Raw genomic sequence first — 25481 nt, 5'->3', positions numbered from 1 at the left:
ATGCCTGTTTCATTGCATTTGAAGACATTTTCTAAATTGTAGCCATTGATGATAGACGGGAGTTGGACTTTGACAATTACACTATTGATGTCAGCACTCCCGCCACTAAGTTTAAACCGCTTGACGTTATAGTGAGACTTCCCTGAACTTAGCTAACCATCTGATGCTTTGAGATCATCCATCTTAATTTCAGCAGAAAACTGAAGTGCCTTCTCTTTAAAAATTGGACCCAACAGTGGTATTTTTTTTGTCCGTGCATGCATAAACCAGCCATGTAGAGCCTGGTATATTGCCTCACACTTTCTCTTGAGCATTCAAATTCTCACACCATTCACATTTTCTTCAAACTGTGATCTGCAATTTTCCTTTTTCTTCAAAATGTCAGTCAGAGTTTCTTTGCTTACCTGGCATTTGTCAGCAAAGCCTTCTGTAAAATCTTTGGAATAGCTTCGGAATCACTGATAAGATTTATCTTGGTTACAAGTGACAATTCAGTACATGGGCGTTTTCAGGGTTGCTCAGACATTTTGAACTGACTGATATGACACAGTGTCTGACGGCTTCTTAAATGCTTAGTGACACTGACTTCACACGATCATATCAATTAGTGTCAATCACATCAAAGGTAAGTAAGCGTTCACTCCTAGGCAAAATACCCAAACCAATCAATGGGTGGTTTATTCAAGGTTATTGTTGGCAAAGTGGACTTCCTGATCAGTAAATAAGACAAAGTACCCATGCCAATCTCTGGGTTGTTTATTCAAGGTTTTCTCAGTCCAAATTATAAAGCAATGTTGTCATGTAGAACTACCTTTTCGGGCCACTACTTTCGTCCGAAATCCTTAACGATGAGAATCCGGGATATAGAGCTAGTTCATTATGACAACAAAGAAGGATTACATCGGATCCGCAAGTTCATTTCAGTTCGCTTTATACAGCAATCTGAGACAGACAGTTCGAGTTGGACAGAGCGCATTGTACTTGTTTCTGTAGCGTAATCACAGAACCTTTCACAATCATTGTTATGAGTCAACTGCAGTAAAAATATGTATGTGTTTATTAATTGTTGGGCAGTATATTTTAATTCTGGAAACAAACTATTTCTAAGTCTTTACATTTGAATGGCAAATTGTTTTTTAATACAATTTGTGCACATGAAATTTATCTATACTTAGTTCAAGTTTAATGCATACCAGACCCAAGGTGAGGTACATTAATAGCAGTGTTGGGTTTAGGCACATGGTGTCAAGTTGTCAGAGACCATCCAACAAAGATGTGGGTTGCAGTGAGAGAGTGAGTTTACTTTCACAATGGTTTTACCAACATTCCAGCAGTATCATGGTGGGGCACACCAGAAATGAGCTTAACAAATTGCACTCATGTAGGGAATTAAACCCAGGTCTTCTGAGTGAAGAGCTAACGCCTTAACCACTAAGCTACCTCACCACCCCACAGGTTGTAAAAGTATAGCAGTATGTTGGAGCAAACTGAGAGACAGAATGATGCGTACATGCTCCTTCAGCTTGTTGGTTCTGCTGACAGCTTCAGTCATCATCTCCAGTTGTTTCTCCTTGTCAAACAGACGATGTTCCGTTTCCTGCAACGCCTGACAATAACAATAACACAATCATAAACACAATCACATCGAGGAAAACAGTATTCATACATGCCATAGTCTGACTACATGATAAAAGACTACATTTAGACTACAAAGTGATAACAGCTCCACCTCTAAAGTAACATTACTGCCACTGAATATGGTACTAGTCAGTGTGTATGATAACCACATGTTTGTGGTAACTATGGTAACTGCCCATCTATAGTTACAGCCTATCTAAGGTAACTGCTCATCTGTAGTAAGTGCTCATCACAGATAATTATCCCTGCACAGCCTTTGGTACCTACCTTCTTGAGCTTATCATGGTCTTCTCTCTGTGTGATAAGAAGACTCTTCAGCTCGGTGTTTGACATCTCAAAATCTCTGTTTGCCTGCATCGTCACTCTGAGGATACAACACATAGAAACTGTAGCATACAACAAATAATGGTCCAATATTTGCACCACAATGATCTGTCTCTAACAATTACTGTTCAAAAACATGGCAACATGAAATGGAACACAGAGCTTTCAACAATGCTTGACTATCTGATAACAACAGGACACAAAGGATCATGATGACTCTGATGAGTATTCAGCAGAAATTGACACGAGCCTTACCATAGTACCTAAATCTGAAGGAAACAAAGTATCTGTTATGGCAAGTCCTATAGGTGAGTGTTTAAGGGCATAGCTCAAGGACAGTCTTGGTGGATAGTTTTAGTATAATCACTAGGATCACCTATAAAATGTTCGAGGGAACATACCTAAACTGCACAAGTTTCTCATATTCGTTGCTCTCCTTTGCCTGTCGCAGCTCCTGGTTCTCATCCTGCAGCAGGCGCAGTGACACCTGCATGTTGTGGATCTTCTCCTCCAGCAGCCTCAGCTGCTCCGTCTGAAACACAGCACTGTGTTATCAACCCTATCGGATGAGGTTCATCAACCACTGGCATCATCTATCACAATACCAGCAAGGACTGATCAGTATCAAACCTTGGTATGCATCGCCTTCTACTGCCATCACTATGGCCACCTACCAGTGGGATCACTTAAATCACCCACCATTACCATCACTAGGACCACCCACCAATACCATCACTAGGACCACCTACCAGTGGATCAAGTGGACCACCCATCATTTCCTTTACTAAGACCACTCATCAGAATCCTTAGGACTACTCACAATTACCATCTCTAAGACCACTAATCAGCCAGATTGCTAGGACCACCTACCAGCACCATCACTAGGATCACCTACCCACAGCATCACCAGGTAGTAGGACCACCCTCCGACAGCATAACTAGGACCATCTATCAGAGGATCACCCATCAACAGCATTAACATGACCACCTATCAATAGGACCACCCATCATTAGGACCACCCACCAGTAGCATCACAAGAACTGTCTGCCAATAACATCACAAGGACTACAACCACGAACCATTAACATTACTGTGGCCACCTCCACCTCCATCAGTAGGCCCACCTACCATTGCTTTGTTCTGTTCCTCCAGGGCAGTAGCATTAGCAATCTTTCTCAGTAGCCTGCGGTTCCTCTTTGCATGCAGATCTCTCTTGTGTCTTTCATACTGGACCTGGTTGCCTAGCATTAATACTTGACCCCGAAGTATGTTCACCTCATCTGCTGGAGGGGCACCTGCAGAAAAGGGAAAGACAACTCTGCTAGCTAAAGTTTGACTTTACGTGACCTGACCCTGAACACATACTAATACTATCTTCAAGAGCAATTCTTGGGTGACTCCACATGACATACTTCTCTGTCAAGACATTTAGTTTCAAAGTAACATAGTGGATAGAGTGCAATGCAAATAGACATAAATATGTATATTACTCCGAAACAGCAACAGCACTGTGAAGGCTACCTCCAAAGTGAGTCCAGTGGACAGTGTCCTTGCTGGTCAGTGGTATCCTAGTGAGCTCCTTGGCATGAAGTTCGCTACCCATCTTTAGATGGCGTTCGAGCAGTTCCACTGGGGATACAGAGCTGAACAGTGGTATCTCACAACCTGAATCACAAACATTACCTTCAAAAACTTATGTACATATAACAGATACAGTTGGTTCTAAAAATGCATCTTGAAAAACTTGAGTTGGTAACATAAAATCTTGTATGGCTGAAGAACTGTTTGACCTGTAAATAACCCCATGATTGACCAGACAATCAAGTGATTGACATCATCACCTGCACAAACATGTACAAAACAAGTCACTGTGCTTAGTATCCCGATCCAGTCAGCTGCTCCTTAATAGATCTGAGGGTTTCTGAAATTCACTTTTTGCCCTTCATGGTTCTATGTACAGGGGTTCAAACTTTTTTTTTAAAAGCGACTTGCCACAGGGCAAGTGACTTCAAGAAAGTAACCTGTCCTGACTAACTTCCCACTTGCCCTGATTTTATGACACTATGTTTAATGTTAATGCTTACTGTACTATTAGTCGAAGAGTGATAAATTTCAAAGGACGATAGCTCTAAATTAATATTATTGCGAAACGTAATAGCTACATTATGAGCAGATATGAAATATAATCCAAGTTTATTTGCAGTTTGAAACCACAAGTGGAAATTACCTAGTATTCCACGGCCAAGTAAGATACCATTATTTGATTGCCCGAAATGAAACTGACTTGTCCTGGTGTCGGGCTATGGGATTTTTGAACCCCTGATGTATCAGTATAGAATTGGAAAATATCCATCAAGCTTGATAACAGTGAAAGAATCTGAAAATGTCACAGCAACAAAAATAAAAAAGTTATGTTCCTGTCAGAAATATTATGGCTCTGGACACCAGAAATTGGCTTCACACAATTTACCTATGATGAACAAATGCTTTAATCGCTGGGCAATCACCTTATTAGATGCTCACCGGCAACCCAGTATTACTTAATACAGCCTTTCAAAACTACTTTATGCCAGTTGACCTTAGTCTCACCTTGGTCTTTTGTCTTGTCATCAGACATGTTCCTGTCAGGAATAAGCAGCTGATTCCGACAATTCCGACACATCACCACACTAATTGGGGACACAAGAGTTTGAAAGACTTTCATTATATTGAACGTGTTGCCATCATCCTGAAGCTCAAGTGGCAACTGCTTTTCCACATGTTCCTTTTCTGGAACTGTGGGGAGGTCTCTTTCTTCACATTTTGGCACATCTGGCTTAACCCCACTTTCAGGTTCATGAGGTGGAGGCTCGATGTTTCCTAATGGTAACTTATCTATTGTTGTGTTGGACTGACTCTGAAAGGTGGTTGAGGCACAGCGTGATGCTGGTTCGTTCTCCTCAATGACACCATTTTCCTGCTTGAACATAGGACACGAGGAAGATCTTACAACACCTCGTTTCTCAAATGTTTGTTCTCCATTGCCATTGTTTGAAAGACTGTTAAAGCGAATTCGGTTGACCTTTGTCATGAACTGTTTCACAGATTCTGCTGTCAAATGTTGACAGGAAGATGAAGCCTCGTCGTAACTGTCACTGCTCTCTGATTTAGTAATATCGGTTTCTTGGTTAATCGCGACCATCTCAGGGTCATCGCATTCTCCATCTGAAATACAGAATATATTGTTAGATAGGTTAGGGACGGAGGGACGCAGGAGGAAAACCTGAAGTGATGCTGATCGTAGACAATTACCATGAAAGCGACACCCAAAGTGATGCTAGTTGAAGACATTTACCATCAAGGTGAAATCCATTTGATGCTAGTAACAGACATTTACCACCACAGTGAAACTGAAAGTGAAACCCGTGCACTCGTTCTTTCATGTCACACATATTATCACTACAGAGACTCATATCAGCAGGTTACATACGTAAACAAGGGACAATGTTGTGACATGGATGTTGACCATCCCATAAAATGAAGTGAAAGAATACCCCTTTACCATTTGGTAAACATTCATGGAAGTGAAACTTAATATGACAGATAGTGGTCAAATTTTGACTAATTCTTTTCATGAGTGGCAACCCACAACCCACCTTCATCCTCTCCTAGTTCCCGCATCACGTGATGAAGCTCATCAATTGTCACAGCCTCAGCTGCGGAATCACATCTCTTCAACCCATCAGTCACATTTATTCTTCCTTCGGCACTTTCAACAGTGACCTGTGGGCCACCATCATGAACCATCCTTGACCCGTCATGAACTGTCCTTGACCCATCATGAACTGTCCTTGACCCGTCGTGAACTGTTCTTGAGCCACCATCAGGGCCTGATCTTGACCCACCATCAGTCACTGAAACTGACCCATCACTGGGCACTGTTTGATCACCTTGGAGTTCTGGGATGCGGTCAAAACGTAGCTCTCGTATCGCCCTCCTGACTGGCATTGTTTTCACAGCACCCTTTGGAGGCTCAGATGTAAACTCTGGCTTCAGTGGTGAGGGAGGGACACTGCTGGGCTGCGACCCAGGCGTGATCTTCAGATCAGGTAAGTTGGATGGCCCTCGAGAGGATGTGCTGCCAAAGCTCTGCCGCTTTGGATCACTTTTGTGAAGCAGACTGCGACTGCTGTTTCTACTGAGTGTCTGTACAAAAAAACACATTATTAGGTGACAACAAAGTGACAAAAAATATCATTAAACATAAACAATGGGAACAATGACACACAATCAACAAGGTCACTGAGGCCCAATGACACACGATCAGCGAGGTCATTGTGGCAAAATGACACACAATCAGCGAGGTCACTCATGCAAAAGAGAGAGAGAGAGAATATCTTCATGAAGGTTTACTTGAAATAACCCACATGCAGTACTGATCTCTTAAAACAAAAACTCACTCTATCTGTGTCTTCAGCCATAGTGGGCGTTTCCCTTGGGGTTGTGTCAATTGGTGTATGCATGGGGGTATTACCATAAGTTCCTGAAAAATATTTTCCATACAATGTCTAAATAATGGACAGTACATACAAACTTGCTCAGTTTTAATGCAAGTGACAAAATATATTCTAGCTAAACAGGCAAGGAGCAGTTACATGTGAATCCACCTACCTAGCAATGATTGTGGCATGCTTGAGCTGCTGATGTCCAGGAAGCTGGTGGCAGGTGTGTTCCTCTGAGACTGTGGAGGGGTGGAGAGTCCAATGAGCACCGATGGGCTGTACTTCAGGTAGACATCTGGGTTGGGGACCGACAGGAACTCCGCAATACTGTCATAGCTTTTACCTTGAGATGCTGCCGCATCTTGGCCTACAGCAAAGGATTTACAGACATGAATCTCAGTTTTGATTTAAGTCCCTTTTAGCAATATTCCAGCAATATCAAGATGGGTATACCAGAAATAGGCTTAACATATTGTACGCAGCAGAACCCAGGTCTTTAGTGTGAGGCGACAGTTTAACCATCAGGCTGGTATGAGTTTCAGGATCTACTTCACAGAATCAATGTACAACCAAACTTGTTCAGATAACTACAACATGCTGAATGGACAATCACTCAGCAAACAAAACGTCATGAGGGTCAGTGATCAATTACAAAATCAACTTTGATCAGTCAGCCTTCCTGAGATAGTGGTAAGTGACTGAGAGTCAATAGTTTTATGCTGCTTTTAGCAAAATTCCACAAATATCACAATGTATAACTATAGAAACATTCTACCCATGAGCTTAATTAAACCCGGATGTTCAATGTCGCGAGCAAACACTTTAACCGCTAGGCTACCACACAGCCCCTTTGCTAGAGTTAATGAATTAAATGTAATGCCTTTTCTAAGTTTCATGGGTTTTTTGTTGTATAGATGTAAGGGATACAAAACAGCCAAACACGGATCTATCAACATCTTGGATATTTCCGGATGGCCAAGGCTCGACAACTGTAAAATTACTACCCCACCACCCCCTACACACAGAATCACCTTGAGAGTGATCTTGAGCGTGTGTGACTAGATCCCTGGCCGCCTGGTACGAGTGAGCAAAGATTGGACACCGCAACTGTTCCCACGTCCCCTCCAGGTGGTCCAGTGACATCTTTGTACACTCCACAACCACATCCTGTGTCTCCATACGCTTCCATCTGCCAAATGAAACATGCACTCATGTTGGACATTAAGCACAGCGGTATTCTGTGAAAGTTCTAACTGAAAAGATGCCATATTCACCTTAATGGGGACTGACCAATTCTAATCTAGATCTCCACAGCAACTTGGAGTGGATGTAAATCACTATGCTCCACTCACCTGGGTCATAATCTACCACTTTTGGAGTGAGTGAGTGAGTTCTGTTTTACTCCGCTTTTAGTAATATTCAAGCAATATCATGGCAGGGGACATCATGAATGAGCTTCACAAATTGTACCCATGTTGGGAATCGAACATGGGTCTCTGGCGTGAGGAATGAATGCTTTAACAACAAGGCTGACCAACCACCCGTATCACTTTGGAGAATGGATCTAATGTTTTTTAAGCATCCTTTAAGTGTTATTTGTGACACATTAGTATTATTACTGAAAAGTGACGGACATATCTGACATGAAAAATCATATGAGTGAGTGAGTTTAGTTTTATGCTGCACACAGAAACATTCCAGCTATATGGTGGTGGTCTGTAACTAATCGAATCTGGGCCAGACAATCTGGTGATCAACAGCATGAGCATCGATCTGTGCAACTAGGAACTGATGACGACTCAATCAAGTCAGCGAGTCTGATCACCCGATCCTGTTAGTGGCCTCTTATAACAAACATAGCTGCCTTTTGTGGTAAGCATGGGTTGTTGAAGACCTATTCTACCCTGGCCATTCAAAGGTCGACATGAGAAACAAGATTTACTTCAATGCGAACCTGTTAGTGGATGTTTCTTGTTCTCGGGACCCCACAATCAGGAATGGATGGAGTCGGACTCTCTCAAGCATTGGCTGCAAAGGTCAACAGAGTAGTTGGACATTTAAATGACGTGTAAAACCAAGATTCAGGCAGAAATTCAGACACAGACACACAGAAACACAATGATCCCTATGACTGACACGCCATCCAGCATCGACTACAGACTTAACGTTCTTCAGACCTTATGTTACAAGACTTGATGAAGCATACAGCCACTCATCATCAGTAAATGTCATACCCTGGTGTATTTCAACAAATTCAATGTTAAATACATATGCTATTTTATTACAAGACTGGGTCAGTTTGTACATCCAAACACCCTTTGACTGATGGGGTCTGATGACTTATCCACATATCCTGGAAGAAGCTGACAAGATGAGGATGACAACTTGAGGGTGAGTCATGTGACCCTAGATGTATATGTAAAGGTGAGTCACATGACTCACTTAAGGGTGAGTCATGTGACTCTAGATGTATATTTAAAGTGAACATTAGTTGTTTTACATCTCACCATAATGACTTCATCAAACACTGCAGCATTGTCCTTCTTACGATACTGCTGGTGGAGATACGTGAGGAAAGAGGACGGGTACATCCCGTACAGACGATGCAGCATGCTGTACAGGGCCACCTGGAGGTGCAGCAGGAAGATGTCTGGGGTGTTGGCTGTAAGGGAGATAAGCAGGTATAGTTTCTGTACGACAGTACTAAACAATAAGGGTAAACACCCTGTAGAGGGCCAATCTTCAGATTAACACAGAAAATAACACATATATTTTACTTTGTCCTTCAATGAATTTGGGTCAACTGGTCCTCACCTGGTTTCTTAATACTGAAGGTTGAGAGTCTCATAAAAATGTCAAATATTTCCTGCAAATGGGATCCAATGGTGACTGGGACAACTGGCAACAACATCGTCACAATCATCAGCGCTGTCATCACAACCGGGATGTCATTAGCATTCTGTAGAAATAAATTGATTTCTGAGTGGGTCCGTGAGTGATTGGGAGACCAGAAATAGGCTCCACACATGGCAACCTTATGGGGAATCGAACCTAGGTCTTTGCATGACGAGCAAACACTATAACCATGAATATGAGTAGCTGATGTTACCAGCCCAAACTAATACTGGTTTTATGGTTTTACAATGAAAGGAGTGGGTTTAGTTTTGTGCCGCATTCAGCAATATTTATACAAACCTGTAGAGGTTATGAATTCTTTGAAGAATGTCCTCCTTGGGGTACATATAAGCATTTTTATGTCCATTAAAAATCCCTACGACAGTTGTAACTATTTTGATAATAAAATATTTACAAAACAAAAAACTCGTTTTTGTCTTGTGGGACCACCTTTACAGCGCCCCCCAGGCCCCCTACAGCCAAGAGCAGGTAACTCTGGCCGTCTACCTCGCACCTCACTTTTCATGCTGAACGTATCAGACAGAATGAGGGGAGGCGGGTGGCCGTACCCCAAGGAGGACATTCTTCAAAGAATTCATAACCTCTACAGGTTTGTATAATTCTTTTTCAGAAGAAGTCCTCCTTGGGGTACATATAAGCATTAAACAGACTCCCGAAGAGAAGCAATTGGGAGTGGTATTCTGTCTGACAGCAACAGTCCATTCGATCGAAGTGCAAATCTACAATCACACGGAAATAGAAAAGGCACCGACCTGGTCACCTGACCGCTGATGTCAATCAAGGCGGGGGCGTGACAAAGCTGAGGACCCGCTTGTCAAAGCTTACATGCCCATTGGCTAGAATTTGGGAAATCCCAAATGAGAAACCCCGCCCACCCAAATCAAAGTTTGGAGACCTGGACGTACGGGACACTCGCCAAACTGAACCTTGTCCATACCGCACTAGCAAGCTAAGCAGGGAAATGGAAAGGAAAGTAAGGCACCCAGCCAAAGAGGGCGGGACTAAGAAACCATCACCAAATATCGCCGCCGATAAAATGGGAATGGATAGTTACCCAACACCGAGTGCAAACAGATATAGTTATCTAACAAAGCTTAATCAGCTTGAGCAGAACTATTCTGTCTACTGCAGGGAACTGACTGACCGAACCGAGCACACTCTCGTGAGTGTCTGTTCAGTTGGTAATGACGGTTCTGACGTGGCCACTGCTCTCACTGAGTGAGCTGACAACCCCTTTTTGGGGAGATAAGCCTTTATGGATACAATCCATCGGGATGCCGTCTGTGTATCAGTCGGATAGCCAGCCATTCCGCCACCACAACAGCAAAATAGCTGTTTCTCCGTACGGAGCAAGGCTATTCTCTTAAAATAACTTTAAGAGGTTTCATAACGTCTAATACACGAACCTTACGGTATGTATTATCAGACGACGCAGGCAGCATGCACCCAGTTAGATCGATAGGCGCGGTCATTCGAAGCGCCGACACCACCCTGTCCGTCCAGTCCCGCTGGAAGGCGTCGGCGGCAATCGCTCTCGGATCAGGAATCCGCGAACAAAAACCCCGGAATCTAGTTCGTCACTCCAGAGGCAAACAGATCCACCTAGAACGACCCAGACAACTGGGAGATAATCCTGAATATCTCCCGATCGAGCAACCCACTCGTGGGGAGCCAGAACACGTCGTGAGAGCGCATCTGCACGCACGTTGTCGACCCCTGGGAGATACACAGGCATAACCCGTATGCTGAACTGATCGCACCATAGTAGAAAACTGCCACACCTCCTGAAGGAGCGACGGAGACACAGTGCCGCCCTGCTTCAGAATGTAGGACATCGCCGTCTGGTTGTCCATCTCTAGACAAACCACTCGGCTTCGAACCTGATCCACGAAGCGTTCGAACACCAACGTCACAGCTCTCAACTCTAACACATTGATGTGCAAGGTCGCCTCTTGGTCGGACAATAGTCCCAACATCGCGAGGTCGCCCAGGACGCATCCCCCCCAACCCTGTGAGGGAGGCATCCGTCTGAACTGTGAGCGACGGTACCGGGGTCATCAGAGGTAAACCTTTGAATAGATTCCCGGTATCTGTCCACCACCGCAAGTGACGTATCAACCACTGGGGAATAGCCAGATTCTTCTCGTAGCTCTCCGAGTGGGACCACTGTTGTGCTAACGCCTGCTGAATGGAACGCATTCTCCGACGTGCACGCCAGACTATGTCCACCGTCGCCGCCATGTTGCCTAGCAACTGAAGCCACGTCCGTGCTGAGGCAATATGGGACTGAAGGAACCTTAACACTATGCCCTGTACCTTGAAAATGCGCTCTTGGGACAGAGAAACCACCCCTCGGGTTGTCTCGAACCTCGCCCCTAAGAAAACCAGATCCTGCCTTGGCACCAATTGATTTTAAGATAGATAACCCAACCTAGTCTGGTGAGAATATCCATCACCTGCTGTGTGGATTCTCGACTTAAGTGTTGGGAGAGCGCTCTGAGGATCCAGTCGTCCAGGTACGGGAAACAAAAGTTGCCCTGCGCCCTGAACTGGTACTAGCATGAGTTTGGTGAACACCCTTGGCGCCGTGGAGATGCCGAAGGGGAGCACACAAAACTGATAACAAACCCCGTCGAAGGAAAACCGAAGGTATTTCCTGAACTCGGGATGCATCGGTACATGGAGGTATGCGTCTTTGAGGTCGATTGACGTAAGCCAATCCCCTGCCTCTACAGACGAGATCACTAACCTCAGTGTCTCCATCTTGAAAGACGGCACCTCTATCAAGTTGTTCAAACCCTTGAGATTTAGAATAAGTCTGAACCTTCCGTTCTTTTTGGTTACCAGGAAATAAGTGGAGTAAAACCCCATAGTCTCCTGTCCTGATGGAACCATCTCTATAGTTGCCTTGTCCAGTAAAGACTGAATTTCGGCACGGAGGATTGCCACCTTTTCCGGCGACTTCGGCACCGGAGTGCAGCGAATCCCGGCAAAAGGAGTAAGCTCTCGCTTCCACTGTGGCGTGTGGCCATCCCTGAGTAATAACGGGAGGCGACCACCCACAGGAATTTCGGGTAGAAGGCAAAGTGTCCCGGCCGACGGCAGAGATTGCCGCTTGCAACGGGACAACTGAGGGCTCCGGAGGTAATCCCTTTACCCCTGCCCTTGCTCTTCCGTGCCTGTAGTGGAGCAGTCCACTTTGGCGCATCCTTAGACTGAGTCGCAGGATAGCTTGAGCTGAGGACCAAAGGCCGCGAGCGAGAGGTGGAGGGTTGTTCAAGAAAAGACTTAAGAGTCCTTGAATTGACTAACGGCCTCCGCAGCCTCACTAACTCCCGTCAAAGCCCCCGGGAACAGGGTCAAGCCCAGTCGGAAAGGCAGAGACAGCAGTGCCTGCTGTGTAGCCGGTGAATACCTGGCGACAGCCATAACCTACGAAGGCCAATCACAGCATACATCATCTGACTCGTGAACGCATTGAGTTGCACGTCAAATGTGAATGCACCTCCGTAAGTTGCCGCTCTAACGTGGACGAGGAAAAATCCTCGTCCCCGTCCTCCTGCGACACCACCTGCCTCTGCAAGACAGAGAGGTAGGCTGAGTGCACCGCAACCTTAAGTTGCTGCACGGCGTTCCGATGTTGCTCCTCAAAGGAGCGGAAACCGAGCGCAACACCTGGTTCGATGAGGTACAAAGCGGCAAGCGGCGACCCTGACAAGCCGACGACTGGCAGTGGCCAGACGACCCCCCAAGCGCGATCGAGGCGTACACGCACTCGTCGACAGCGGGAGGGTCAAATAGCGCATCGTCCCCATCAAGTAGCCGGTCAAGCTCCGGGAGATCGAACCGCGAACGGCTACCCTACAGGAGCAGATTAATTACCTCACTGAGGAGTGAAGGTAAAATAGGCAATTGAGCCTCAGCCACCCTACACGGAGCAAACGCTTCCCCAAGAAGACGAAACTCCGAAGGATCGGGGGCGTCCGCAGGGACGACCACCTGCGGCACAGCCCCTTGATCTCGGCTACCCTGCACGGAGTAAACACTTCCCAGGAAGACGAAACTCCTTGGAATCGGGTCAGTGCTACCGCGATCCATTCGCGTACCTGCCCCGGGGACGAACGGAGCGAAAAGCTCCGAATCGGCCTCCGTCGGTTCGCCGAAAAAAGAAGGCGTCGAGACCTCGTGAGATCGACCGCCGAAGTAGGGACCCCGATGCACTGAGCGGAACCGATGCAGGCGGCAAAGCCGGTGCTCGAACCGCCAGTTTGGTTGCCGGTAACCCCGACGCACAAGGGACCCGTCAACAAGGACAACAGACCCAGAAGAGCTGAGATGTCCGAGTCGGCCTACCCCTGGCTCATTGAAGAACCAGGGTGTCGAGACCCTGTGGGGTCGGCTGCCGAAGCAGGGACACCCGATGCACTGAGCGGAACCGAGGCAGGCGGCAAAGCCGGTGCTCGAGAACCACCAGTTAGGTTGCCGGTGACCAACGGTACGAGACCCGATGGACCGGCGCCGGCAAGCGGAATTGCACCCGAGCCGGTGCTCGGTGCAAAACCCCTAGAGCCAGCTGGGAAAACGACACCAGAGCCGTAGCTTGGATCTGAGATTCCCACAGGGACAGCACCCGTGCCTGAGCCTAGACCCAAGACTTGGGTGCACCCCGAAACTGTAACAATCAGAACCAACTAATGGTAACTGATGTACAGAAAACATACGCAATTGAACACACAATATGCAAAATATAAACGCACGGGCGATAATAAATTGCCAAAATACATTAACCCAGCTAAACAAGAAAGTATAAGCGGATAAATGCAATAACAAGTGTGCACACACAAGTGCGTAATGCAATGAAAAAGACGAAAAGTCTTAAAAACCAACATCCCCATTTTGACTGAAACAAGAACAAATGGGTTAAGACATCTTAGCATGTAAAACATACTAATAAGAAACACGTAGGAATAAGTGAAACGCAAGCGAAACACTTCCCGCACTAAAAAGAAGCCATAAAGACCGCCATCTTGCCTGCCACATGACAGGAAGATAGGACCCGACCGGCAAAGTTACAACAATATATGAATGAAAATTTCAGCCAAGAAATTCCAACTAACGCCCGTGCGAAAGAAAAGGAACCATACATACAGTAGCTGACTCTTTCTCACTCATAATTCCGTAGGCAGATAGCACAAAAACTATCTAAATGGACCACACACGTCTTTCTAGTCGAACGACAGCATGAAAAGTGAGGTGCGAGGTAGACGGCCAGAGTTACCTGCTCTTGGCTGTAGGGGGCCTGGGGGGCGCTGTAAAGGTGGTCCCACAAGACAAAAACGAGTTTTTTGTTTTGTAAATATTTTATTATCAAAATAGTTACAACTGTCGTAGGGATTTTTAATGGACATAAAAATGCTTATATGTACCCCAAGGAGGACTTCTTCTGAAAAAGAATCAAGCCATATGGTGGTGGTCTGTAAATAATTGAGTGGTCAACAGCATGAGCATCGATCTGTGCAACTGGGAACCACTGGTGTGTCAACCAAGGCAGCGAGGCTGACCACTTACGACAAGCATAGTCACCTTTTATGGCAAGCATGGATTGCTAAAGGTCTATTTTACCCTGGACATTCACGGGTCTACAATGAAAGGACACTGGTATACCTTACGCTGGAATGACTCAACACAGCAGACCAGTCCAGTCTTTCTCTTACCTTCAGAATAACCCGCACTAGGCAGGTTAACAGTATTTGCCAGGTTAACCTCTCATGTTGAAAGACAGAAGGGTATCCAACCACCTAACTTCTATGTCCAGGCTTACGTTCAATGCAGAAGTTGTCTTAGAAATTGCAATGAAAGTCATTATATTTCATAACAACCTCATGGTTTTAACCATAATGGCACAGACTTTCTTTAATTTTCACTCAAGTTGTTCTTCATCAGTTTCAGATCCTAAATCCAGACAATTATAAAGCCCCATACACTACCATGCTCATGTTTGTATAAGGTAAAGTTTAACAATACCTGACTTCAATAGAGTCATGTTTCACAAAACACTCAAAGATGACCTTGAACAGACATAGCACCAGCGTTTGTAAGATTTGTAAAGATACAATCAGACATTACTTCATGGCTATAACCATTTGCCTATGCTATACTAAAAAATTGCATGTTGAGCTTGATTTATGTTGACCCCAACCTCCTCAAAGGGTCCTACAATTGAGAGGGCACATGCCAAGTTTAATGACACATGCATGCATCCATCCATCCATCCTCGGCATAAAAATTAGGACATTTGAAAGAAATACCACTATTCTAATAGCCTTGTTGTTCGATATAGAGACGAACGTTTACGAATTCATCACATAAATTCCAATGCATATTTTATAAACCCTGCACAACATGAATTACAACATCTAAACTTTACAGGCTAACCTTGAGACACTTGAGCAATGTAGAGAAGATGGGAGAGGCCACTATCTTGTGAGTCCAGGGGGGTTGTTTGTAGACAATGTACATGAGCAGCTGCAGTGACTGCAACTTCTCCTTGTTCTTCAAACCATCCTGTAGCTTGTCCAGCAATGGCTGAAACAGAAGTGGAAGAAGTGGAAGAAGTTGGTCATCAAGTCATCTGCTTCCCATTCCACAGTCATTCCAGCTGACTGTTTTAGGTCTAAGTTAAAGTATTGGAGAAAATATCATCTTGGTGCTCTGACTGTCATAAGTCTACATTAAAGTGTTGGGAGTTACGACTGGCTTTTGCATTGTGATGCACTATCTGAGGATCATTAGAATATTGTCTATCAGGTAACTCAATCAGCCAAACAATGGCTGAAACGTGACAAGAGCTCTTGTCTTCTGTACATTTTCATCTTACAAAAACAGCTAAACATAATAAATAGATCGACAATTCAATATGGATGCCATGTGTTCATTTGTATAGATAAGATGAATCTCAACACCTGAGAAGAATTATATTCAGATTCATTATAGGTCAACACTAAGTTCAGAAATGTTCCTTGCCTTGTCCTGAGGTTCTCGGACCTCGGCCAGGATTTCTTCAATCCTCACAGAATGTGTGACATAGTAATAGTCTACCAGCGTGTGGATCAGCCATGCCTCCCTTCCTGCAAACATACAGCCTGTGAGTTGGGAGATGAAGTTATTTCAAACACTTAGCTTATAGATCCACAAACTCAAATAGGTCTCAAATAGGTTCCTCTTAAAATTGAAGTCATATACAACACATATAATCAAGTCATTGCTATTTTGCCCAGTCTTTTATTTACAGTGTAAACATGGACATTTCAGCATACGCATATCAAATGCCTATAACATAAATGATGTAAAAGAAGCATGTCAATATTTGTTACTGTCAGCTGCTGAATTTGAAAATAGTTTGTTTTAATAGTAGTGAAACAGGTCCAATTGTTTTTAACCTCACTGACATTACCAGCTGATTTTGTATTTGGTTACCATTTCAGTGAACAGATTTGGAATTTATGGTTGGACTGGTGCTGAAGTGATGTTGCTTTTACAGACCAGTTACTACACACTACTCCACATTTGTGGGTTAACTGCCGCTTTTAAACGTATTCCAGTTATGTCATGGCATGTCACCCTAATGTGGAATGGAAAACCAGAACAGGTATTGACTTGGGCCACGATATCTTGATTTTCTCGCATCAAATGTTACAAAATCGCACTAAAATTTATGTGCGATGACATAAAATTACACCTAAACGATTAGAAATAATAAAGTGTTCAGTCTATTTTACTGAGAAAGGTTTTGTCATTTTTATTTTGTTCTGTCCTGTTGCTTTCTACCTACTCTTAATCTTCGAAACATAACTTCCAGTATGGAACATCGAACACCGTTACACACTGCTGTATGAAACGAGCTGCACTGCAAGGAGTATGGTAAACTCTGAACATTGCAGTACTGTATTGTTTATGCACTGTGTGACACTGTACAGAGTTCAGAAGTTGTGTTCTGCAACATCATACCTCCCAAAAAGCATCTGCTAACGAAACCATCTCATTCAAAAGTGAAATTTTTAACGATTACAAATGGAAATGAAGAAACAACTGAAATCATTGACCTTGATGAAAAACAGAAAACATACAACAGTAGTGATGCTAGTCGATTTATACAGATTCAATTTCAAAATACATGGAAATCTAAATTGCTGAGTGGTTGAAGCATGATGATGACAAAAGAGTAATGCTGTGTGACTTATGCAGAAAATTAAAACTTCAAAATGCAATGTTGGTTTGGACTGACAAGTTTAAAATGACAACAATCACAAGACACATAATGTCCTTGGACCATCAACATGCCATCACAGAGCCAATCGAGCTAAAAAAGCATTGACAAGGCTATTTCTTCCATAAAGACAAAAGAAGGGCACAGTATTATTACATGCTTGAAAGTGGTGTACTGGATGGTGAAAGAAAGCATACCTATGTTGAAATACACAAGCCTACTTGAATTGTTAAGTGAATTTGAAATCCCAAACCTGGAGATGTGCATGTAAATAAACATGTGTTTGTAATTGAATCTGTAGATCTACTAGCATCACCACTGGTATCTGCCTTTTTTCACATCCTTGAACCAACAATACATGACACCTATTGCTATATCTACAGATAAGAAAAAAAAACTGTTTTGCTTTTGTACTTCTTAACACAAACGAAGTAACAAGGAAGCGTGTTCATTAAAGAAAAATGCCACAACATACAAGAGGTTATAAAAAGGTAATTGTCTCAATTTATTGAAACGTCCGTTTATATATCTTACGCTAATGTCAAGACTAGTAATTTCACGTTAATTTCCTGCTATATGTACATTGCTGCAACAATTTTCCGCGCTTTTTTTAGGTTGTTGCTACAGTCAATTACTCATGCTCTCCCATGCACATGAGCACGGCACATTGTTGAGATATTGTAAACCAAAATGCAAGAAACAGAATGAATACAAGTGTGTAAAGATTGTCGTCCTCTTATCGTTGAATGGATTCAAATTCGACACTAGAAAGCACTACCTATAGTCCATTTGGCTCAAAAACAGACCAATGAATCGAAATCTAACTCGAAAACTGATAAACATAAAATACTCAATGAAATGCTGATCATAATTAAAGCATCATGCCAACTCTGAGAGTTCTTTTGCAGAATTTTTGTCCCCAAAATGAAAAAGTTGTTTAACAAACTATCATTAAAATATTGACACAGTTCACTGTTTGTTCTGAAGGAGGAGTGTAGAGAAAGGGAGAGCCAGGTGTGCGAGAAAGCATGACGACAACACAGGTTAATGAATAAAAAATTCTGTCGGCACATGTGCACATACTTCTCTAACACCTGGCTGTCCCTTTTTCTGCACTTCTCCCTTGACTGGAGTTGACTTACTAATGATCAAGTACAACTGTCATCTGTGTCAACCTGTTTAGTCATTCAAGAGTAACATATATTTCCATAATCATCAATGCAATTTCATGTTGTGTACTTTATTGCAATTCATGACTTGCTTACTTTAAGTTGATTAAATACATATGACGTCATATTTGTCATTTATTCCTTTTCTAGTGAATGATCATGAACAGTTAAATCTCATAAGATTTGAAACAATCTCATGTTTTTGGTCCCATATGAGACTTTATGTTGTATCTTTTCTGAGCAAGGTTTACCCCTGCTAAAGTGATGCAGGTCTTGGATGTTTTTCACTCTGGTAAATCCTATGTGTGTGAGTCGCCTGTTATCGCAAGCATGGGTTGCTGAAGGCCTATTCTACCCTGGGACCTTCACGGGTCTCTCTGAATAAAGTCCTCCTTGAGGTGCATATAACCATTTAAATGTCCATTTTAAATCAACAACAGTTGTAACAATGTTTGAATAAAATAATAAAAAACTAAAATTTTTATCTTGTGAGAAACCCCTACAGGGCCCCATGCCCCTCTAGAGTATTACCGTGCACTTCACTTTCCATGCTGCATGTAATCAGACAGAATATGGAGAGGTGGGTGGCCGTATCCCGAGGTGGGTAGACGTATTTAAGGAGGAATATTTTCAAAGAATTTGGAATATCTACAGGTTAGTTCGATTCTTTTGATACATGCCTCCTTGGGGTACATATAAGCATAGGACAGCCTCCTAAAGACTGATCCATTGAGTGGTATTCTGTCTGTATCAAACAACCAAAACAAATGCTTTCAAGGCCATTGAGCAGCAAAGAGGATTGCAAAGTACATAGGATAAAAACTGCCATGATAGAACCCAACAACTAGAAGATAGGTAGGAAAGCTTGTATAGACACCACATCAGTTAAATTGGCAGATAATGGTTCATTTCACAAAAAACATGAAACCTCAGTCAGCCACAGAGGTGGAACCCTGCTCACTAGAGAGATATGACTGACCGAAAAGAGAATGCTCGTTGGAGTATTTGTTAGGTTGGTAATGATGGATGAATGTACAGATCTCCTCAACAGGCAGGACTTGGCATATTCCACCCTAACTGACTGAGTCTTCAAACCCTCAGGTGGTACACAACCTTTATTTGACGAATAGTCAAAACAATCCACTGGGAAATCGTTTGTTTGACAGTAGACCCACCTTACCCCTGCCCTAACAGCAAAACTGATTATAACAATTGACAGATCCCACAGGGACTGGCATGTTTGGACAGCAGGATGGAGTCTGTCCATGCCTGCTAGAAAGCTGTGAATAAGGTCTTGCTCCAACAGTGCACCATCAATAGCCGCCTGGCCAGCTTCAAACCGAGATTGAAGAAATTTCAAAACAGAGACTAAATCTGTAGAAAAGGGATCAGGAATCCCTCTGCCAACACACCAGCATACATAACAGCCCCATCCATCCTCATACTGAACGTTTGTCAAATCCCTCTGCGAAGCCAGAATCGTGTCTGCAACGGATGCAGGAATTCCGCTCACTTGGAGCCGATTCCGGACGGCGGCCAGGCCACCCACTGAATCCTGGGATTCAGTTGGGGCACTCCATTCTAGGATAGTAAGTCCGGCTGACAAGGTAACAGTATAGGAGGTTGTACCAGAAACCTGAAAAGTTTCGGAAACCAGCTTGGTGCTGACCAAATCGCTGCAAGAAGCACAAGTAGTTGAGCTGGTTGTGCGGCCAGCTGTGACTGAACTCTGAGGATCAGAGGTATTGTTGGGAACGCCCACAGTACCCTGTCCATCCAGTCAAGCTGAAAGGTGTCCTTGGCTACTGTCCTCTGATCCAGAATCCAGGAGCAAGACACCTGTATCTGATTCATCACCCCAGAGGCAAACAGATCCACCTAAACGACTGGGAGATAATCCCCAATATTCCCTGAAGGAGTATCCATTCGTACAGAGCTAGAATGTGCCGTGAGAGAGCATCTGCCCACACATTGTCTACCCCTGGAAGATGAACAGGCAGCACCCGAATGTTCTACTGGTTGCACCACAGTAGAAACTGCCACACCTCCTGTAGGAGTGATGGCTATACTGTGCCACCTTACTTCAGGATGTATCTAGATGCACCACCCGACCGTGAACAAACTCCATAAAGCTCTCAATTCTAAGACATTGACGTGCAGGCCTACTTCCTACTCCGACTAAAGGCCTGACTTCTCTCCAACCAGAGAGAGAGGTATCCGTTTGAACCGAGAGGGATGGAGTCTGTATAGGTCACATTCTTGACATGCATGCCAAACCACACCCACTGACATCACCATGCTGCCTAGCAACTGAAGGCATGTCTGAACCAACGCCCAGCGCGACTCGAAAAAATGAAGAACAGTCCTCCAGACTTTGATGACACAGTTAGCATCAAGGGAGACAATTCCCTGTTTCGTACAGAAACATGTCCCTAAGAATACCAGATCCTGGACTGGAACCAGCTTTGATTTCTTGAGGTTGATAATCTAGCTGAGTTTCACTAGGACTTCAATCACTTGATATGTGCATTCCCTGTTTAACTGCAGATAAAGCACCCTGAGCAGCCAGTCGTCCAGATATGGGTAACACCACCTGTCCTGAGACCTGGCTAACTAGGCTGGAATCAGTGTAAGTTCGGTGAACACGCTCTGTGCCGTGGAGATGCCGAAAGGAAGCACACAAAACTGGCAGTACATACTCTTGAAGGAGAACTGAAGGTACTTCTTAGAAATTGGGGTGCATAGGAACATGAAGTTACGTGTCTTTGAGATCGACTGACATGAGCCAATCTACTGTCTAGATGGAGATCACTGAGCACAATGTCTCCATCATCTATTAATCTGTTCACCCCTTGGAGATTCAGAATGGCTTTGAACCCTCAATCTTTCTCGGTCACTAGGAAAGAAATGGAGTAAAACCCCTCTCCTTGTTGACCCTCAGGAAACACCGTAGTGGCTGACTAATCTGGTATCGACTGTGGCAAATGGCCATCTCTGAGCGTGGACAGGACCAAGGGATTTGATGTGGTTGTCTCCCATTCTTAAAGAAATGAATGACAGCCGGACAACAGGGACGTTTGGCAAAAGACAGTGCACCCCCACAGTCGGCAAAACTCAACTCAGCCAACCTCGGCTGGCATCCCCTTGCCCCAAAAAGGCTGCTGTGATTGAGCCGGCCTTCCCCTGCCATTTACCAATCTGCTCCGCTTGGACTTCAAAAAGGGCTGCCCATTTAGCAGGTTCCTTTGCCTAGGCAGAAAAATAAGCGGAGGCAAGGGGAGAAAGCTGCTGGCGAAAAGTAGAGGGGTACTCCAGCAAGGGTTTAGAATCCTAGAAGGTAGAAACCGCCTCCGCAGCCTCCCGCCAACCTGAAGTGCTGCCGGAAACAAGGAAGATGTGATAGTGAAAGGCAAAGATAACAGAATAACATGCCACTGAAAACCATCATCTGACTGCCACAGCACCCAATACTGTCCCAAGCCAGATGAGTGCACATGTCGGTAAGTTGGCGTGCCAGCAGTGACGATGAAAAGTCATCACCACCTGGCCCTTGGTCTATCAGCAGTCCGCAATTTCTGTGCTGTAGCATAATGAAAGAATGAAGCCGCATTTTAACTACCACATACACTAAAACACATGTAGAAAAAGCAAGCCATGGGAAATGCACTAACATGCTAAACCTAAAAGCCAAAATACAACTGACATAAAACATTGACTAAACCCTTCAGGAAGACAATGAAATTAGGTGAGCCCAGCTAAGGTACCTATCTGCCATCTTGACAAGCACATGGCAAAGATGACAGGGACAGGCATAAGTTACAACAAATAAAAAACTTCAGAAGCTATCTCTAAATTACCCATGCGGGGAAAAGAGGGAACCATATTTGCAGTAGCCATTTCAGAACCACTCATCAACAGTTGAACAACAGCATGGAAAGTAAGGTGCAAGGTTAATGTCTAGAGTTAGCTGCTCTTGGCTGTAGGGGGCCATGGGGCCCTGTGGTGGTGGTCTCATGAGACAAAACCATAATAGCCATTTATAGCCAAAAATATATGAAACAGAATCTAATGCCTGATCTCAATCAGATTCATTATCACTGTCAACTGAAAAATGAAAATTTCACTTCACAGGCAGACAACAAGGAACACATTTCATATCTCGCCACTAGAAGGGAAGACAAGACTTGCCTGAGGTGAGATTGTCGAGGATGAGCCTCCGGATGTCGTCAGCCACATCGATGTCTGATGACTCCAGAAGGGTGAACATCGTATTGATGTTCTGGGGTTGGTCGATCTGTATACTGGCAGCCATCACGCTCTGCTCCGTACCAGTCTTCTTCAACCATTCTACTCACAGGAACTGATCATCATCAACACACTGCAACAGAAACAGTCAAATATCTAGGATCCCAAACTCACTGGCACACAAATTGGAAACAAATTTAATATTCCTCAAATTGCCCTTCAAATTTCTTATTCAACTGAGTTCAAAGGCAAAACATTTAACATGTTAAAGTCTCTTCTGCTCTATTTTGCTCTAATTTGAGGATCTGTGAAGGTCCTGGGGTAGAACAGGCCTTCAGCAACCCATGCTTGCCATAAAAGGCAACTATGCTTGTTGTAAGAGGCAACTAATCGGATCGGGTTGTCAGACCCGCTGACTTGGTTGACACGTCATCAGTTCCCAACTGTGCAGGCTGATGCTGATGTTGATGGTCACTGGATTGTCTGGGCCAGACTCGGGCCAGACTCGACTATTTACAGACCACAGCCATATAGCTGGGATATTGCTGAGTGCAGCGTAAAACTAAACTCACTCACTCACTCCAATTTCAGATTGATTTTAACATTAAAATTTCTTCTTCACTGATTGAACTTGAAGTAATAATAGCCATTTATATCATACCTTTCCTATACACTTGTGCATGCTCAAAGCGCTGATACATTATTATCCCGGATAACCCGAGCAACCTGGTGCTAAAAGGTTATTAGTCACATGACTTGTCCCACCTGTCATGTGCAGATCCCGGACCAGAGTCACTAATGTTCAGAAGATTTCAGTTCACGGAAAAGATCACCTCATAATTGATCATAAATACATCCATTAGATTACATGTCATTGTCATAAAATTTAGAAGATAACTACATTGATTTAATAATGATATCAACAATGGGAACTCCAAAGGACAATGACAAATTACATATAACTTGTGACCTTTTAAGTTTTGGATCAAACTTGCTTACTGGATCTGTTGCAATTTGCACAGTTTTGACGTGTGTATGAAGAAATAAAGTTACAGTTTGTATTGTTCAGTTACTATCAGGCTGGAGTAGTGGATGTTTGACATTATTAAACCAATTTTAGCATTCATGTTAAAATAAAAATACCAACATTAAATATAAAATTTCAATTTGGAAATTGTTACAGTCTAAGTAAACTTTGGATCCGTAATACTTGTTACACTACTACCATATTGAGTCTAACAAACCCTAGTAGAAGGCCATGTCAGCCAACCTTTGAGCGACCTTTGACCATCCCATCAAACACGCAGAAAGGATTTGACCAATCACACAAAATTCAGGGCTTGGCATGACTTTAAATTTTTTTTTTTTTTTTCAAATTATTTTCTCTTTCCCAGTCATTGACGCTGATCTCTCAAAAAACAAATATCGGCATAAAACATATATATTTGATTATGGGTAAGGGCTTTCTGATAACATGATTACTGGTTATCTCCATGTGCATCACTCGATCATGCAGAAAACAGCATTTGGACTCATTTTGATTTTTCCGGGCAAAAGTTCACATGATATGTGCGAATGTTAACTTTCATGATTCTGTAAGTTGTGTTCTGACTTGTCAATTCAAAAGGCTACCTGACTTGATGATCTACTTCGGTTTGTGAGACTCAGTATAGCGGTGACAAATAAACTGAGCCTTAGTTTACTAAGACTGGGAATTTTTACTTAAATACCTGCAGAAATGGTTTGACAAGTTTTCGTTCAGGCTAATGTGAGATTGTCTTGCCTACTGAATATAACTTGCCTATGACAACAATTCAACTTGCAAAAAGATGTAGTACAATCTACACTTTACTGAGAAAGTGCAATCCCAGATATAACATACATTTGACAACTTTCTAAATGGAATTGTGTATGCAATGACTATTCCATGTATTTCAACAACAATCATCTGCTATTTGATACTGTTTTTGAACAATGCTATTGAAGTCATCACCAATTTGCTAAATATGCATGCTTCGTAAAATCATGGTGACCATGAAGAACTTTGGCTAGAATTTCAAAAAGGTGGTTACTGAATAAAGATGTGCGTGTCAGCTGAACGCCTACTTGGAGCTGTAGTTACTATGACTACAAGCTGCACTTGCCATGATCAGAATGATTATGCAAAGCAAGATGTCTCTCATTGTTGACAATACTTCAGGTATCCACACATTCTCCTGTAATAACTCTATACTGTCTACTATGAATCTAATTGCAGTTTTTTGGACATGTCAACTAACTTAAATGTATCAGAATTTAGATTCTTCTTTTAATGCAGTTATTTAGTTGATTGTGAAATCTAACTTGTCACAGTTTTCAGACTTATCCCCCATGCTGTACCCCTCACTTTGGACCATTTTTAATAGAAATTCCTAAAACTGAAATAATGTCTTGTGAAAATA

General features: G+C 43.4%; 1 protein-coding gene across 2 annotated transcripts in view; it reads right to left on the bottom strand.

The window, feature by feature from the left end:
• The window catches only part of LOC137273811 (hamartin-like), a 37939-nt gene that overhangs the window by 11339 nt on the left and 1119 nt on the right, over nucleotides 1-25481 (bottom strand). The window contains exons 2-17 of one of the 2 annotated variants that reach the window (XM_067806672.1): nucleotides 22984-23173; nucleotides 16384-16487; nucleotides 15796-15945; nucleotides 9259-9403; nucleotides 8952-9106; nucleotides 8399-8472; nucleotides 7476-7633; nucleotides 6614-6811; nucleotides 6403-6485; nucleotides 5599-6148; nucleotides 4553-5167; nucleotides 3485-3628; nucleotides 3092-3258; nucleotides 2364-2494; nucleotides 1906-2002; nucleotides 1511-1606 (exon numbers count right to left, since the gene is read on the bottom strand). In XM_067806672.1, the coding sequence (XP_067662773.1) occupies nucleotides 1511-1606; nucleotides 1906-2002; nucleotides 2364-2494; nucleotides 3092-3258; nucleotides 3485-3628; nucleotides 4553-5167; nucleotides 5599-6148; nucleotides 6403-6485; nucleotides 6614-6811; nucleotides 7476-7633; nucleotides 8399-8472; nucleotides 8952-9106; nucleotides 9259-9403; nucleotides 15796-15945; nucleotides 16384-16487; nucleotides 22984-23107 (2991 nt within the window). In that variant the 5' untranslated portion in view covers nucleotides 23108-23173. Of the gene's footprint in view, nucleotides 1-1510; nucleotides 1607-1905; nucleotides 2003-2363; nucleotides 2495-3091; nucleotides 3259-3484; nucleotides 3629-4552; nucleotides 5168-5598; nucleotides 6149-6402; nucleotides 6486-6613; nucleotides 6812-7475; nucleotides 7634-8398; nucleotides 8473-8951; nucleotides 9107-9258; nucleotides 9404-15795; nucleotides 15946-16383; nucleotides 16488-22979; nucleotides 23174-25481 lie in introns of those variants that run through there. The other variant, XM_067806671.1, reaches the window with a different exon arrangement.

Source organism: Haliotis asinina, chromosome 2 (genome assembly GCF_037392515.1).
Source record: "Haliotis asinina isolate JCU_RB_2024 chromosome 2, JCU_Hal_asi_v2, whole genome shotgun sequence".
In the NCBI taxonomy this organism is placed as follows: domain Eukaryota; kingdom Metazoa; phylum Mollusca; class Gastropoda; order Lepetellida; family Haliotidae; genus Haliotis; species Haliotis asinina.
The sequence above is the reverse complement of the archived record's forward strand: the minus strand, read 5'-3'. Positions and strand labels throughout refer to the sequence as shown.